At 52.6% G+C, this 16014-nt stretch overlaps 1 protein-coding gene across 1 annotated transcript in view; it reads right to left on the bottom strand.

Moving 5' to 3' along the window:
- Positions 1–1411: 1411 nt before the first annotated feature.
- FAM167A (family with sequence similarity 167 member A) overlaps positions 1412–16014 on the bottom strand; it is a 32613-nt gene continuing 18010 nt past the window's right edge. The window contains exon 4 of the mRNA XM_029203281.1: positions 1412–1705. Coding sequence (XP_029059114.1) covers positions 1442–1705 — 264 coding nt within the window. The 3' untranslated portion in view covers positions 1412–1441. The remainder of the gene's footprint in view (positions 1706–16014) is intronic.

Genomic DNA, 16014 nt, shown 5'->3' with positions numbered 1-16014 from the left:
AATGGAACCCAGACGCAGTAGGAATCGTAACTCGGGCCGGGGGGTGGGGGTAGGGGGTCGGTGACGGGGCTGAGTGAGTGGAGAGTGGCAGTTGGCAGTTCGTGGGTTTGGCAAGCATGAGTACCATCTTTGGAGTTCAAGTTCATGGATACGTGATCTGTGTAGCGTAATTAATAATGATTATTATTAACACATCAATATTCTACAGCCGCTAAAGAGCTGTGGAGCCTGAGGGAGACCACTCCCCTCCCCTGGCCTCACTCCCTTATGAAGCAGAGGGCTTGGCTAGATGGGTCAAAGGTCAGCCCACCCCCCCACCCCCCGCACGGGGCGTTCTATTGGGGTAACTTCCTAACTTGCTGAGGTCTCAGTCCTTGCCTTGCCGATCCTCCCACTTGTCTTGAGGGAGAATCTTCTAAAATCAAACCCTGAACCTCTGTACTTGACCTACCCGCTGGCTTCGCCATTTGGACAAAAATCAAACAGTTATTGACAAGTTAGCCACGGGTTAGTAACAGTCTGATTCAATTAAAATTAGTTGTTTAAGTCAGGCACAGAATCTCACTGGAGGCTCAGGGTGAGCTTCTGGGGAGGGCACGAAGGTGACGGAGGTGACACCGTCGGAATCCACCAGGAGGCCGCTGCCGCCCCCCCCTCCCCGGGGAAATCCACTCCTAGGAGCTCCCCAGGGTTGTGGCGGGGCGGCAAAGGGGCTCTTTGGAGGTTGGGACTGGTGTACGTGGCCAGAACGGGCAGCAGAGGGCGGGTGTGCCTGCTCCCCCCCAGCTACACTGGTGGGACCACACACACTGGAAACAGTGTGCCCCGCACTTGTAGGCCCGAGGTCAAAGACCTCATCCGGGGCACTGGCTGCGGCTCTGGGGCCTGCTTCCCCAAGCTCCACGTGTTATTCCTTTTGGCCTTCCTTTGCTGGTGGGTCCCTGTTGAGGCTGCTGAGCCACCCACTTAGGGTGAATTTGAGCCAGTACTTAGAGGACAGCAACAGTGACATGGGCGCGGCTGACATCTAATCACCTCCCCCGGGGGTCGGTGCCCCTGGGGAAGCCTTCTGCAAGAATCACAGCTTTGGTCCCCCTTTGGGTTCCCAGGTCATAGCACCAGTGATTCCGGAAACAGGAATGTGGGTCACTAAGGGGAGGATGAGACGTGTGCCCTGGGGACCCAGGTCTCACTGAACAGCGGTTGCGGCAGCCCTTCTGCAGGACTCTTTGGGTATTAAACCAGGGCCAGGCATGGAGACACTGAGCTCCACAGCTGGGCCCTGAGAGCACGTGTCACAGGTCCTGGGGACGCCCTGCCTCCAGGGAGACCCGCTCGGGTAGCTGGGCCTCAGCTTCCTTCCCACGCCCCCCCCCCCGCCGCCCCCCACCGTCCACCTCCCAAACCCTCCTTCCGGCTCCACCGCCCCGTTTAGGGCTTCTCAGCACAGAGAAAACCTGCGGGAGTTGATGTTCATCTTGGTGACCCCAATGAGCTTGAGTGGCGCGGAGAGACTGAAGGAGGAGGCGAGCGGGGCGTCGCAGAAGAGGTCGGACAGCTCGTCCCGCTCCTCCAGCTCGTAGGTGGCGTCGTTGAGCATCCGCCGGTGGAGGTCGCAGGTCTGCTCGATCTTCAGCTTGTGGATGTCACTTCGCAGGCGCATGAGCTGCCGGGCCAGCTGCTGGTCCTGGAGCCGCATCTCCGTCTGCAAGGGAAGACGGGGGAGGCGTCAGCGCCGAGCTGGGCCGGGGAGAGGGGTGGGGGGTCGGTGCTTCAGCTCCATAGTCCCGGACGGGCCCAGGCCTGTTAACAGGAGACCTAATGAAGGGCTTGCATCACCATTTGGGGTCCACCTAGAGAGAATAGCCCGTTCCCGGCTCAGGGAGGTGAAAAGACACAGAGAGTGAGGTGACAAATAAGGATGTGCTTGCCAAACAATCCTTTGTGCTAAGCTAGATACTGTGTCAAAATCCTTCTGGAAGACATACGTGTCAGTCCTGGCTTAAAGGTATTTCCAGCTGTCTCACTGTTTACAGATATATAGAGAGAGTAAGGGTATAAAGAATTGCATGGGAATGATAAATACCAAATTCAGGCGTCATTTCTGTAGCGCAGTGGTTATCACGTTTGTCCAGATTCAGAAGCATGGTTGCCTTTGGGCAGGAAGCAGGGACTGAAATTGGGGAAGGTATTCAGGGGCTTCAACTCTATTGATGATATTTTGTATCTTATGTTGGGTGGGGGGTATGCCGTCACATTATTTTTTAAACATTTAAGAATGTCTGCATTCTTAAGAATGTCTGTCTTAAATGCATTTTAAACATTTAAGAATTCGGCCTTGGAACCAAGTGCATTTCAGGGTAGAAAAATTAGCGACTTCACCAGTAAGCATTTCATTGCTCTGTTTTCTCTCTTCCATGTTTTGATGTACTTCCACAGATCTCTTTTATACAGAGTTTACAGGTGAGAAAAACCAAGATAGAAAGTCTTGCCTGGGGATCAGCAAAGTAGTTAATGGCAAAACGGGGTTAAAATTCATAGCGTCCTGTTCATTAGTTTACTTCTCAATCCTTGGGCATCACAACCCAAATGTATTGCCAATCAGAAATTGTATTGATCTAGAATAGTGCCAAATCAATGCTGGCAGGCTCACCAGAGGGCAGCTGGTCATTCATTCACTTATTTGGAGCCTCCAGCCATGCCTAGAACTGGGCTAGGTGCTACCTAAGCCCTTCTGAAGGAGATGGGGGTCCAATTTGTCTGAAAGTCAGTGCCGGCTCACACCACTGCTTTATTTAATATGGTCTTCTGTGAGTTTGGCTTGAACCACTTCTCTTTGGGGTATCCTGTAATTTGAAGATGGCTCTCTTTGAAAGCTAGGAACCCTATGGCTCAGATCTGAACCAAGGAATTGGCCTCTGGAATTGCATCTTCAATCTGAAAAGATCCTTTTAAGTTGGAGAATTTCAGTTTTGAGCAGGTGTCTGGAAGTACCTGTGAGATGTGGTCAGCAGGGAGGCCTGGTGGGGGGAAGGGGCCATTTTTCTATGGGCAATAGGTCTGGTCCAAAGTCAGAGAACAATTTAGTGTTGAAAACCCATCAGAGTCAGCTGAAAGGTGGGGCGGGGGGTTTGATAGTAAGGCATCTGTCCAGGTTCCTTGGGCTGGACAAAGGCCACCTCGGTGGAGATACCTCACACGCCCACTGAGCTTGGAGGCGTTCGCCTCTGCATGAGGGGAAGGAAATGGCTTCCCGCGGGGAAGGTGATGCATGTCCCTCCACTTGTTGGAGCCCAACACCAGAAGAGGCTGATCATTCTGTTTCCTCACTGAGCTTGGTCCTGAGGGCCCACCACAGCGTGAGCAGCCCACCCTAGGACTGGCTTGCAAGACGTATTTTGTTATGCCTCATGAATGTAAATCCACGTTGCACCTGATGCTCAAAGACACACTGTTTGTTCCAGGGCTACAAGGAAAAGCAGCAGTGTTGGCCCCCTTCCCACCTACTCTGTGGGCCATACAGGAATTTTCCAAGGGGGACTCCACACTTAAACCCTAAACTGAGTCCCCGCTTAAGAGGTAACTCCACTGTAATCAAGCCAAATCCATATAGAAATGAGTTTTCTCAGCCCCCGAAGAAACCTAAGCAAAACGTACAGGGCTAAGAGGCTTTTTTCCCGCCCAGGATTTTTTCAATTGTGTTAAAGTACACAGAACATAAAATTTTACCATCTTAACCATTTTGAAGCGTTCAGTTCAGTGGCCTTAAGTACTTTTACATTGCTGTGCAGCTGTCACCGCCATCTGCAGAACTCTTTTCATCTTGCAAAATTGGAGCTCTCCATTGAATAATAACTCACCATTTGCCCTCCCCCCAGCCCCTGGCAATCACTCTTCTACTTTCTGTCTCTGTGAATTTGACTATCCAATTACCTTGTGTAAGTGGAATCAGTACAGTATTTACCGTTTTGTGACTGCCATATTTCTCTCAGCATAATGGCCTCAAGGTTCATCCACGCTGTAGCACATGTTAGAATTTCCTTTCTAGGCCTGAATTATATTCCACTGAATGTATACATCGCATTTGGCTTATCCTTTCATCCATGGATGGATGTCTGGTCTGCTTCCACCTCTTGGCTCTCGTGAATAATGCTGCTATGAGCACAGGTGCACAGTACGTGTTCAAGTCCCTGCTTTCACTTCTTTTGGAAGTATACCCAGAAGTGGAATTGCTGGATCCTATGCTAATACTATGTTGAATTTTTTGAGGAACCGCCATACTGTCCTCTGCACCGTTTTACTGCAGCCAGTAAATGTTTTTATTCCAGCCAGTCCAGAGGCAGGAGTCAGCCCCTCTTTTAATTCTCCAGGAAATCACTAGTGATCCATGGGACTCGGATAAAGAGACATCACAGCAAACCGCTTACACACTTAGATTCTTCTGTCCTGAGTTTCCCGACCGCCACCCTCCCTGATGCCCCCTTTCTAGCCCCTCCCCACTCTCAGAGCCTCACCGCCCCTCACGCCCCCTTATCCCTTCAAGCAAAACCCAAGAAATCTCCCTCTTCCTCTTGCAGAGCAGCTTGATTACTGCCTTTAGCTACTTCTTCCCTCCCTTGGGGTTTCACCTTCCACCTTAGAAACAACCAGCCTCTCCTAAGAGCCATTCTTATCTGACTCAGAGAATCAAACATGTGTTGGCTACAGCCAAGCACTGACCACAGCACAGCTACTGCAACAGGGCTACGGGTCAGCTGCCACCCCCGTGGTGTGTGTGCTTTCTCACCCCGCGGGAACACACCCTTTAACCAAATACTATACCGCAATTAGAGGATTGCTGGAGTTACAGGCAGCGCCTCCGAGAATCCTACAAGTAACTTTACCCTGCAGAGGCAACAGGCCACCCTGGGAGGGGGGATTGAAATCGGCATATCCCACAGCTGAGCCTTTGCCAGGGAGAGCATTAAACTCATGTTGATAGCTGAGTCACCAGGGCCAGGTTTTAGGGCCAGCGTCTAAGTCTTTTTAATAAAGGCTCAAAACTGGGAGGCCCTGCCCAATTTCAACATTCTGCACCCAGGCCTGGAGAGAAAGGACCTACACAGTGAAATTCTTACTTTTCTTTAGCCAATATTATTCAGTTTCTATGGTGCATTACTTATGATCTATTTGCTTCTTACAGCTCTTGGAATGGACAGTATCCAGGCAGACAGGAAAACAAAAATCCCAAGGTGATCAAGGGCATTTTGTTCAATCCCGATTTCTGAGGCTGGAATCTAAGCTATCCCAGCCCAACAGCCACAATTAGCCTCTGATTGATGCTGAAGAGAGAGACTGGGTATAAAATCCAGGCCGTCTTCTCGGAACATGCTCCCTTCTCTATGAGACTTAATCTTGAACCATGGAAAGAGTTTTCATAACCTGTCTCATGACAGTTATTGCTTTAATCACATTGTGTAGAAATGGAAGCCCGGATAAAACATGATTCGTTATTTGATCTTGGGTTTGGCCTCTGAGAAAGAGCCAGAGACATGCTGTGGGGAAAGAACGTGAGGGTTGTCACTGAGGTGTGCTGCTGGATGACAACCTCAGATGCTGGGAAAAAAATAATTTTTTTTTTTCAAATACGCCCTAGAAACCAAACTGGGTTTGTGAATTGATTTCCAGGGGATGCTGTTGACTCAGGCAGAGGCTGGAACATGTTTTTCGGCCTCCGCTTGCTCTGCAGCCCCGATCTTGGCGCTGGGGCAGGTACAGGCTGAATCTGGGTTCTCCTGATGCCCCTGGAGCCATTGTCTGCCGGGAGGGAAAGTCAGAGCAGAGCCCCAGAGCCAGGACAGAGAGCAGGGGGTGCTTCAGGCCCCAGCAGGGACTCTCCGTCGCCAATGGCAAGAGTCAAGCTCTACATACTGTATGATAAAGTCTTTGGTTTTCAAATTTGGAAGGTCCTAGGCCAAGCTGCCGCCTGCACAGGTGAGGCTGACCTTTGGGAAGGACATGGTGGTGCATTCTGAAGGCCCCCAGGTCTGTCCCCCGAGGCTCTGGGTTCTAGTCTGCTTTGGTCTGAATCTTTGTGTCCCCCTCAAATTCATATGTTGAAACCCTAAAGCCCAATGTGTTGGTATTAGGAGGTGGGCCTTTGGGAGGTGATGCGGTCATGCGGGTAGAGCCCTCATGATAGGATTACTATTCTTATAAAAGAGACCCCAGGGGGCTTCCCTGGTGGCGCAGTGGTTGAGAGTCCACCTGCCGATGCAGGGGACGCGGGTTCGTGCCCCGGTCCGGGAAGATCCCACATGCCGTGGAGCGGCTGGGCCCGTGAGCCATGGCCGCTGAGCCTGCACGTCCGGAGCCTGTGCTCCGCAACGGGAGAGGCTGCAACAGTGAGAGGCCCGCGTACCGCATAAAAAAAAAAAAAGAAAAAAAAGAGACCCCCCCAGAGAGTCCCCTCATCCCTTTCCATCATGTGAGGACACAGCGAGAAGTCTTTAACTCGGAAGATGACACTCCCCTGACCATGCTGGGACCCTGATCCCAGACTTCTAGCCTCCAGAACTGTGATAATTGAATGTCTGTGGTTTATCAGCCACTCAGTCGGAGATGGTTTGCTGCAGCGGCCTGAATGGATGAAGACAGTCCCAGTCCAGCCTATGAGGAGATGAGTGGCCCGGGGCAGGAGATGTGACCCCTTTGTGGAAAGAGGATGCTCGTCACCTCCCCCCACCTCATAAGGTTGCATCCTGGACATGAGGGAGCCCTAGAAGCCGTACACCCAAGAAAGGAATTCTGTGAGAGGGGAGAGACGGGAAAGACAGGCCCAGATGAGCACACCCACATTCACTTGTCAGCCTGCACTTCAGCATCCTTTCACGCCTCCCTGCCCCCCTCCCACTCTCTGCACTCAGCCCTGCAGTCAAGAGGCCAGCGGCCAGGTTTCTCCCCTTCTTCAGACCTTTCAAAGGTACAACCAGCCCTCCTGGCTCCCTTGCTCTCTCCAGACCTGAACTCCCATTCTGAGCCCCTGGCGCCTTGTGGCAGCCACGCTGGGTCTGTGTCCCCTCCCCCAGAACCACTCCTTCCCACGCCATCATCCACATGCCCAGCTCAGCCCTTGCCCCCCAACCCTGCAGGCTGGGTGACACCCCAACCATAGGTACCTCTTACGGCAACACCTAAACACAGCATTGCCTGTCTCCTCACCAGACAGTAAAACACGCAGGAGAGATCAGGCCTGGTGCTCAAAAGGCATGGCTGAGGTGGAAACACAAGTTGGAATAAGTAATATATTTTTTAAGTTAAAAAAAAAAAAGGCATTGATCGAATGAATGAATGAATTCAATTCTCCTAGAGCCAGGTCTTCATTTTACACAGGTGGGACAATCCTAGGACACCATCCCTGACTTTCCCACCCAGGCTGCCCTCCAGGCCTGGGGAGAGGCCTCGAGTAGAATGAACAGAGCATCGGCTTGTGGGTCCAAAGTCCTTCACCACCACTCACTGGAGGTGCCCCCCTGGACAAGTTGCTCAAGCTGCCTGAGCCTCAATTTCCTCATCTGTGAAATGGGTGCAATAATAATGCCTGTTCTGAGAATTAAATAAACAAAACATATATAAGACACTTGGTCCGGGACATGGGGTTCCACAAATATTAGTTCCACTTTATCCATTCTTCATAGAGCTAAGCCGTCAGTTATTTTTTCTTATTTCCCATACGACATTCTTATCTCTCCTACTAGGTTTAGGAGTTCTGGAGGACAGTGTGAGTCTCCTTTGTTCCCCAACTGCCTGGAGCAGAACTAGTCACCAACCCATGCTTCCCACACACTTTGGGGGTGATTGCTCACACCTGACACCTGTGTCACCCTTCCCATTGTTATCAATACGAAGTACGGCCGGCTGGGCTGGTAGGGCAGTACTAGCATCTTGTCACCAAGTGGTCTGTCCAGAGTCACAGAGCCAGTAACACCGAAGCACCTCAGCATTTGCCATGGAGGCATCTCCCAGGCAGGGGTGTCCTCAGCTTGGACACGATGGGTTCAGGCCCGCAGGGTGGGCCGGGGACTTCCCCAACTTCCCTGCCACTGCCCTGGACAGCAAGTGGGGGGCCTTGCTGGGCAACGGCTAGCCCCGGGATGGTGCCCCCCTGTGCCAGGCTGCTGGAGTGGGGCCCACAGCACAGCTATTCCCCCTGAGCCCCAAGCAAGACTGCAGGGAGGGCTGGCCCCCCCGCCTCTCCTGCTAGGGTGTCTCTAGGCGAGAGAGTAGACAGAGACGAGACCCCCATCCCCCCGCACTTCCTGCTCTGCCATGAGCTCCTTGGGTTGCCTTCTGAACTTCCACCTGCAGGGAGCGCCCACCAGCACAGACAGGAGTAGCGCTTCATTAAGGGATTGCGTGGAGATCAGCTCTAGCCAGGGCCGTTGTCAAATGTGATGGAACAGGGCTGAGGTGCCTGGCATCCTTAGGGAGCCCCCAGAAGACCCCTGGAGCAACTGTGTGGGGACTTCTAGACTTTTCTTGGGTTCTGGGCTCCCCAGCTTGGAAACGGATGGGCTGGGAGTTTCACGTCTGACACCAAGTGAGCCCAGGAACCAGCCAGGAACCCTCACTGCCCAAGAGTCAGGAAGCGAGCCCTGTGGAACTAGGTCTCCTATGAGTGATTAAGGTGCCCCTGCACCTGCAGTTTCTATATATAGATTCCCACCTGTGCTTTCCAAACGAAGTGAAGCAAATCTGTTCTCTGCAAGTGTGAGCAAGGCCATTAGCTCTCCCAAGTTATTTCACGCTCCGTTACCCTGGAACCTGCCTCCTTAGAGGGAATGATGGTTTGGGCTTCACCCCGAGAGGGGCCTCACAGCAGCCTCAGTGCTGGGCTGGACTCAGAGCCCATCTCAGGAGGGTGTCTGCTGTGCCCGTGGGCTGTCCGTGACCTGGCTCCCCTTCACATGCCAGAGTTAGGGGGTGAGTCTGAGCACACCCTGGGTGCTCAGGAAACCTTGGGGACGGCTGAGCGCCATGCAGTGTGTCCAGCACCGACGTGGGGCCGCTGGCCGGAGCGTGGGAGAGGCCAGAGAGGGCAGGGGGAGCCCCCGAGCAGCAGGTGCTAGCGGACACTCGCAGGACCTCTCCACCCATCTCCCTCTCTGGCTGAAAAACGAAGGCTCGCCACCCCTTGGGCTCCTTTCTGCTCGAGCACCGATGGCTCCGTCCATAGTTGTAACCAGCACTGCGCGAAGCAGTTGCTCTGGCAGGGGGAGGCTTTGTCCTCCTCAGTCCCTGTGCCCGGGGGGGGGCCGGGGGGGGCGGGGGGGGATGCCCGCCCTTGGGGGAGCCACGTGGGAGGTAGAGAAGCCAGGGCCACCTGCCACCCGGGCCCCTCCCTGGCTCCTGGGCACCTCGGGGCCTGGCCTGACCCTGCCAGCGGCCGGGAGCGGTGCCCCCCGAGTGCCAGACCCTCGGTGCAGCTCTGGAAACCATCTCCCTGCTGTCGAGGGCTTAGCCACCTGGAGGGAGCCTCGGTGGCCTTTCCCTGGCTTTTGTCAGCTTGCTGGCTGAGTCTGGCTCACACCTGAGCCTGGGGACGTGGCCAACACCTCGGGGCAGTGCCGGCTTTTCAGCCCCTGGAGGAGCCCTGGGGCAAGGGTGGGTCCAGATCCTGTAAAATAACACACCCCTCAGAAACGGACAGTCCAGCCCAGGGGCACCTCGGTGAACAGTCCCGAGACCCTGTGTACCACCCTCTGTGTCAGGATAACGAGTGTCCTTCTCAGAGGCAGGAGAGTGCCTGAAAGAGTGCAGAATCGGGAAGCATTGGAGAACAACGGCCCAGAGTTCCAGGAGTTGAGAGAGCGCGTTGGCTGCTCAACTCATGAACTACGTCTGAGGTGTTGATGGCCCAAAGCCTCGTGAAGCACGATGCGCCTTCACCTCTTCTGACCTCGGGAGCCCCTGGCTGGGCAGCAGGGGTTCTGAGGCCGGCAGATCTGGGCTCCAATCCCTGCTCTGCTGGTTGACCACAGGCGAGTCACTTTACCTCAGTTTCCTCACCCATAAAATGGGGGTGGTGTTAGTGCCACCATAGAAGAGGCACATGGATGTGCGTGCATAGTGCCCGCCCACCTCGGGAGCCCAGCAGGTGCCCTCTGCCCTCTGTGCCCGCCTCGCTGTCCCGTCACAACCCCCTGCCGGGTAGCATGTATAATCTCCGCTTTACAATGACAAAACCCAGCGCCAGGCTAACGGGGTTTCCTAAACTCACACAGCCAGGATGAGGTAGAACTTGACAGGACGTCTAATCTAGTCACAAACTGCATGCTTTGCTGACTCCACCTGTGACCGGTTACTGGCCCCGTCACATTAGAATCACCTGCAGGCACATGTGAAGTCCCAGCCTTACGGCATCTGAATTTCCACAGAGGGCTGGGAGGGATCCGTGGTTGTACCCAATGCACTGGGTGCCTGATCCAGCAGTTACTACACACTAGCCTGGAGGGTAGTTACCACAGCTGGGAGGGTGCCCCTCTGAGGAGCTGGGTTTTAATTATCACAGGACAATGGGAATGGGAATAAGGAGAAGGCTAATGTCAAGCCTTGGAGACGTGGATTTGGTTGCTAAGGAAGTTAGGGATGTGTACTTCCCTTTGGTTAATTTCAAAGTCCACCATGCCTGGCACTCGGTGATTGCTCAACATGGGCTTCACACCCCAAAGCATTTGGGGACTACATTTACTGTTCCTCTAGCATAGCTCTTGTCTCACGGTGTCACTGTTTACATGTTTGTCTCATCCACAAAGGGGGGGCCCCATAAAGATAAGGGCCCTGAAAAAAAAAAAAAAAAAAAAAAAAGATAAGGGCCCTGTCCCCACCGGCACCAGCACCTAAGCCCAGGCATTTGGTCAACACAGCTCGTACTGAACGAACAAGTTGGATCGAAGGACGCCCGCCTGCCTCTTACAGCCCCAGGACCACCTCGCGCTGTTCTTCTGGTTAAGTGCGGCCATCAGGCCTCTAGCCCTTCCCTCTCCCATCCTCTTCTCTGCATGGCAAGGTGGCCAAGAGATGGAAAGCAGGCAGGATCTCCTGATTTGGAGCCACCTTCATCCCACTGGTCAACAGTTCCCACCTAATGCCGAGTGGGGGATGTCTAGCGATGGCAGATCCCATTTTTTATCTTTTTCTAGGAGATCCGATGCCTTATTTAACCTGGAAGCTATGAGGGGAGGCATGTGTGCCAATTACGCTGGCAAGAAGGGGACCTTAGTTCTTTCCCGTCTTTTGTCTTTTATAATCTTTTTTTCTCCCTAATCATATATATTTCTATTTTAGAAATTTCAGAAACTACAGAAAAGTCCAAAGGATAATATCAGCTCCCAGAAATAAAGATCATTGATGTTTTGGAGTATTTCCTTTGTAGGCCCCTTTGTTTAGCAATTCTTTAGTAACCACTAAAGGGCGGTATCTGGCCAGATTAACGAGATAGGCTCCCCCCGGCAGGAGTGGATGGGTGGAAAGCCCCTGCTAGCCTCGGGCAAAGTGACACCTGGGCTAGAAACTCTTGTGCATCAAACCCCAGGTCAGCCAGCAGCCCCCTGGGTAGCTCTGAGCAAGGTATTATCCTCATTATGGACCGGGCATGGCTGCCCCCATCCCTGCCATAGGGTTGTTATGAGGCGTTGCTAATAACTCTCTGTGACCCCTTACACGTGTCCCGTTCTAAAATCAAGGCCTGATTTTTTTTTTTTCAGCCGCGCCACGATCTTAGATTCCCGACCAGGGATTGAACTTGCGCCCCCTGCATTGGAGGGTAGGAGTCTTAACCACTGGACTACCAGGGAAGTCCCCCCATTCTGAAATCAGCAGAGTTTCAAATGCAGGCTTTTTGACAACTCGTGGGCCCACTGACTTGAACATCTGATGTGAGCACCTGTACCCAGTACAAAGGAAAGAGATCTGGGTCCAGAGCCAGGAGATGCAGGTCTGTGTCTTGGCTTAGCCACACCCTTACATGTGACCTTGGGCAAGTCACTTAACCTCTCTGACTCTCAGGCTCATCATCTTTCTGAGCCTCAGTTTTCTCATCTGTAAAACGGGAATAGCAAATACCTCCAAGCCGTCTCACTCAGATACTGTATGTAAACGTGCCTTGAGGACCATAAAATGCTCCCCCAGATGGGCAGGGTTAACGTGGCTATCACCTTCACGCCTCTCACCTCCATCCCCATTAGAAGATGCTCAGTGAGCTCGAACTGTCATTTGGCCGCTATCATTCAGTAGCAGTGGATAACACTGGCCTCAGAGGGCTGTGCCTGGACACACCAGTCACGTGCTTGTCAAGCGGGTAGCACAGGCAAGAGAGGGTTAACCCGGAGAGGCCAGCTGGGCCCAGGGCTACGGGCCTCCTGCCATGGCAGGCCTTAAAATAATTAAAACTTGTCAGATTTCCTTTCCCTTTTTCTAACAACCATAAACAGAGCGGGGGGCTCTGTCTGTGGGGATCAAACACCTGCATGAGGCTGAAAGAAAAATACCTGTTGACGCCAGGGATTCTCGCCACAAAGACAACGCCGTAGGAAGCTGGAATGTTTTGTTTTGGTTTTAGTTTTGGCACCGCACAGGCCAAGTAGATGATTTCTCCCTTTTCTTTATCCTTCATGTTGGCAAGGGGAGCGTTTTAGCAGGACTAAAGAGAGAGGCAGAAGGGAGCGTCCCTTTTTCTCTTGGGCTGCAAGCTCTGGGGCCAAACGCAATCAGAGGTCTGTGACATGTTCTGAATTTCAGGCTCAGCTAGAAGGCTGAGACCCACAGCTTCAGGGCCACGTCCTTTCTAGCTCACCCCTTCCTGAAGCATTGCCCCAGCCCCACTCCAGGCCACTTGGACCTAGTGAGGCCACCCTGAAGGTGGAAAGCTGGAGGCTGTGGCCTCAGGCAGCGGGAGCAGCCTGGATCAAGCAGAGTTGCAGAGGGCCACTTCACTAGGCTCTGAGTCGGTCTCCCCAGTAAACGATGCTGGGTCTCAGCCTGGGGAGTCAGGTGGCCCGAAGCTGCCGGGCACAGAGGCAGCAGCCCTGCCTGCCATGGCCAGATGGTGACACCTTTCCTGAATACACAGGGAGCTGAAGGTCAAGCCTTCCTGGCTGGAGGAGCAGTGCCAACAGGGCTTAAGGATTCCCACCCTCCTCGTACCCCCAACATGTTACTCTGAAGGAAAACCCTCTACTTGCAGGTCCCTGGGGGTGTCAGGAGCGACTGCACTTTCCCTGCAGTGAAAGCTGAGAGGAAGGGTGGACCCTGAGGGAGCTGCCAGGACCCTCTCTGGCCTTGGAAATAAGCCAAGATTCAGGCAGTCGCTCTCTGCCTTTGAGCTAACCTCCTAGGAGATAGGGTTGGACCGCCCATCCTTCCAGACCGTTGACAAGAACCTCGCTGGTTTCATCAACTGCTCCGCTATAAGCTCTTGATGGTCAGAGACCCGTTCAGGGCACAAACCCACGACTGACCCCGAACTCCCAGCCCATTGAGTGTGGCGTCATGTGGGGCAGACAGCTGCACAGCTGACTGAATCACAGATTTTTCATGTTTCCTTGGCCACATCAAGAGAAAAGACAAATTTGCACACGGGTCTGATAAATTGGTAGAGAGAGCCTGCCTGGGTATAGAGAAAACTTGACTCTGGGCTTAAAATAAAACAAAGGTTATTTGAAACCACTTTTGAAATCACTATTTTTAAAAAACAGGTTAGTTTTTAATGACACCTTCAATGAGTTACTGGATGATGAATTAGGGAAAACAATGACGTGAAGTTTAATGTTTTGACTGAGTCAAAACAGGAGCGTGGGCGTGGTGATCAAATGTTCAACTCTGTTTTCAAGTCAGTCAAAGGATTTTATAGGTCGCCTTTGTTACTCTTTAATCTCAGGAGCGGGCAGAACTGCACATTTCAGTTGGCCTGCCTGCTGGTCTGCATCTGGGCTGCTCTGACCTCAGACTTAAAGTCTTTTGAACTAATTCAGCTCTTGGACCATTCGGTGTGGGACGATGTGGCTTCATCCCCGGAGCCCACTGGCTGAGCCCAAGCCCAAAGGACAGTTACAGCAGGGACGGGGTTTAGGGCACAGGCTTGGAGACCCTTGGGGGTTCCCTCTGAGGTCCCTTCTTGGTTCTCTGACCCCAGTCTTGCCTGCCTTTCAGTCCTTGATTCTCAAAGTGTGGTCCGTGGACCAGCAGTACAGCAAGCACTACCTTGGCGCTTGTTGGAAATTTGGAATCAGGGACCCCATCCCAGACCTGTAGGATCAGAATCTTCATTTTAACAAGATCAGAATCTTCCCATTAGAGTTGGAGAGTCTTTGCTCTGAGAGTTTCTCTACCTGCAGCTGGAGGAGGCCTGCCCGATGGGGCCCTGTGGGAGGGACACCTCTCACCCCCTGCCTTTCTCCCCAAAGTTCTACTCTCACTGGTGAAGGCCGAGTTCACCACTTATTGGTCATATAATTCTAGGCAGGTCGTCTGACTCTACGGGCCTCAGTTTACTCATCTGTAAAACGGAGACATAACAGCAATCGCACAGGTCTGCTGTAGGAACAAAAGAGACCACAGCGTGAGGGCTGGACTCTCAATTTTGTTTCTCCCTCTGCCTCACCTATCGACTGCCAACATCTTTGTGAAGTCATGGAACAAAATCAACTGCCTTTGGAAGATACTATGTGGTACAGTGGCTAAGAAGAGCCTGGGCGAGGCAACCAGACAGGCCACTGATCAAATTTCTACCCTCTCACTTATTGCTACATTCCGCTCTGAGCCTCAGTTTCCTCTTCTGTAAAATGGGGCAACGGGAAGGTGATGTGACACTCAGAAGAGCTAAGTCATGCATGTGAAACACCTGGCACACGGTAGTCACTCAACTGGTAACAAATCTTGATATTATTATTATTATTATTATGCTTATTACCCACCTTTGGTAGCACAGAGAAGTGGCATGGAAAGGGGGAAAATACGCAAATATATAAAGCATTATTAATAATGCCGATGTTCACTGTACTTATTTACAACAGCCTTAGGCAGCCACGTTAGTCCTGACGGTTAACGCTCCTCTCCCTGCCTGTGGAGTATGACTCCATATGTCACCCCTGGGTGCCCTTGGCCTGGTCCACCTTCCTCCCCTCAGCCAGTGCACTCCGGCCGGGGCACTTCACGCTGCTTGGCTTGCAATGGGCTTGGCAAGAAAAATGAGCACGGCCTGTAGGTCTATGGCAGTGGTTCTCAACCCAGGCTGTACTTTGAGAATAGCTTGAAAAACTACTGACGCCCGGGGCCCACCCCCAGATGTTGGTTTGACTGGTCTGGGGTGTGGTCTAGGATTTGGGGGTTTCAAGGCTTCCCAGGTAAGTGTAACATACAGCCAGGGTTGAGGGGCGGCTCTCATCCGGCGGACGTGGGGGACAACTTGAGAGAATGCCCTACTGGTTCACACCCAGGAAACTCCTCTGATTTCCACCCCCAACGGGGACCCATGCGGGTTGCTAACCTACTTAGAAAGTAAAAGCCTCCACTCCCAGAAGCAATCAAACCTCAAATGAACCCAATGCCAACTAATTGAATCCTTGATTGATGGGACTATTTTTTTGTTCCTCTTTATGAAAACAAATCAAAGCAGTGCAGCCTCAAGGATTTAAAGAGCAGCTTCGTGTCCATCCGTCCTCACCTCTTACATGCCCCGAGAGCACCCAGTGGCGATGGGGAGTCTGGAGACGCAGCGCGAATCCCCAGCGGCCGCGTCTTCTCTGCAAGCAACTAACACTCCAGTTACCAGGACAGACATAGTGGAGGCGTGTTTTGAGAAACAGTCTCAACATCAAAGATTAAAACCAAAAAAGATGTCTGATTAATCAGATACTTGAGTCCCTGAGCCCTCCTGGCCCCAGTTCTTTACCTTAACTCACAAAGAATTCCAGGCCCCAAAGGGGATTTATTTTTCAGGATTCTGCCCAGCAAACCAGGCAGGCCTCTGCCTACCCT

This window comes from Monodon monoceros, unplaced genomic scaffold, assembly GCF_005190385.1.
Source record: "Monodon monoceros isolate NGI ecotype Baffin Bay Population unplaced genomic scaffold, NGI_Narwhal_1 Super_Scaffold_5, whole genome shotgun sequence".
In the NCBI taxonomy this organism is placed as follows: domain Eukaryota; kingdom Metazoa; phylum Chordata; class Mammalia; order Artiodactyla; family Monodontidae; genus Monodon; species Monodon monoceros.
This window is presented reverse-complemented; position numbering and strand designations above follow the sequence as displayed.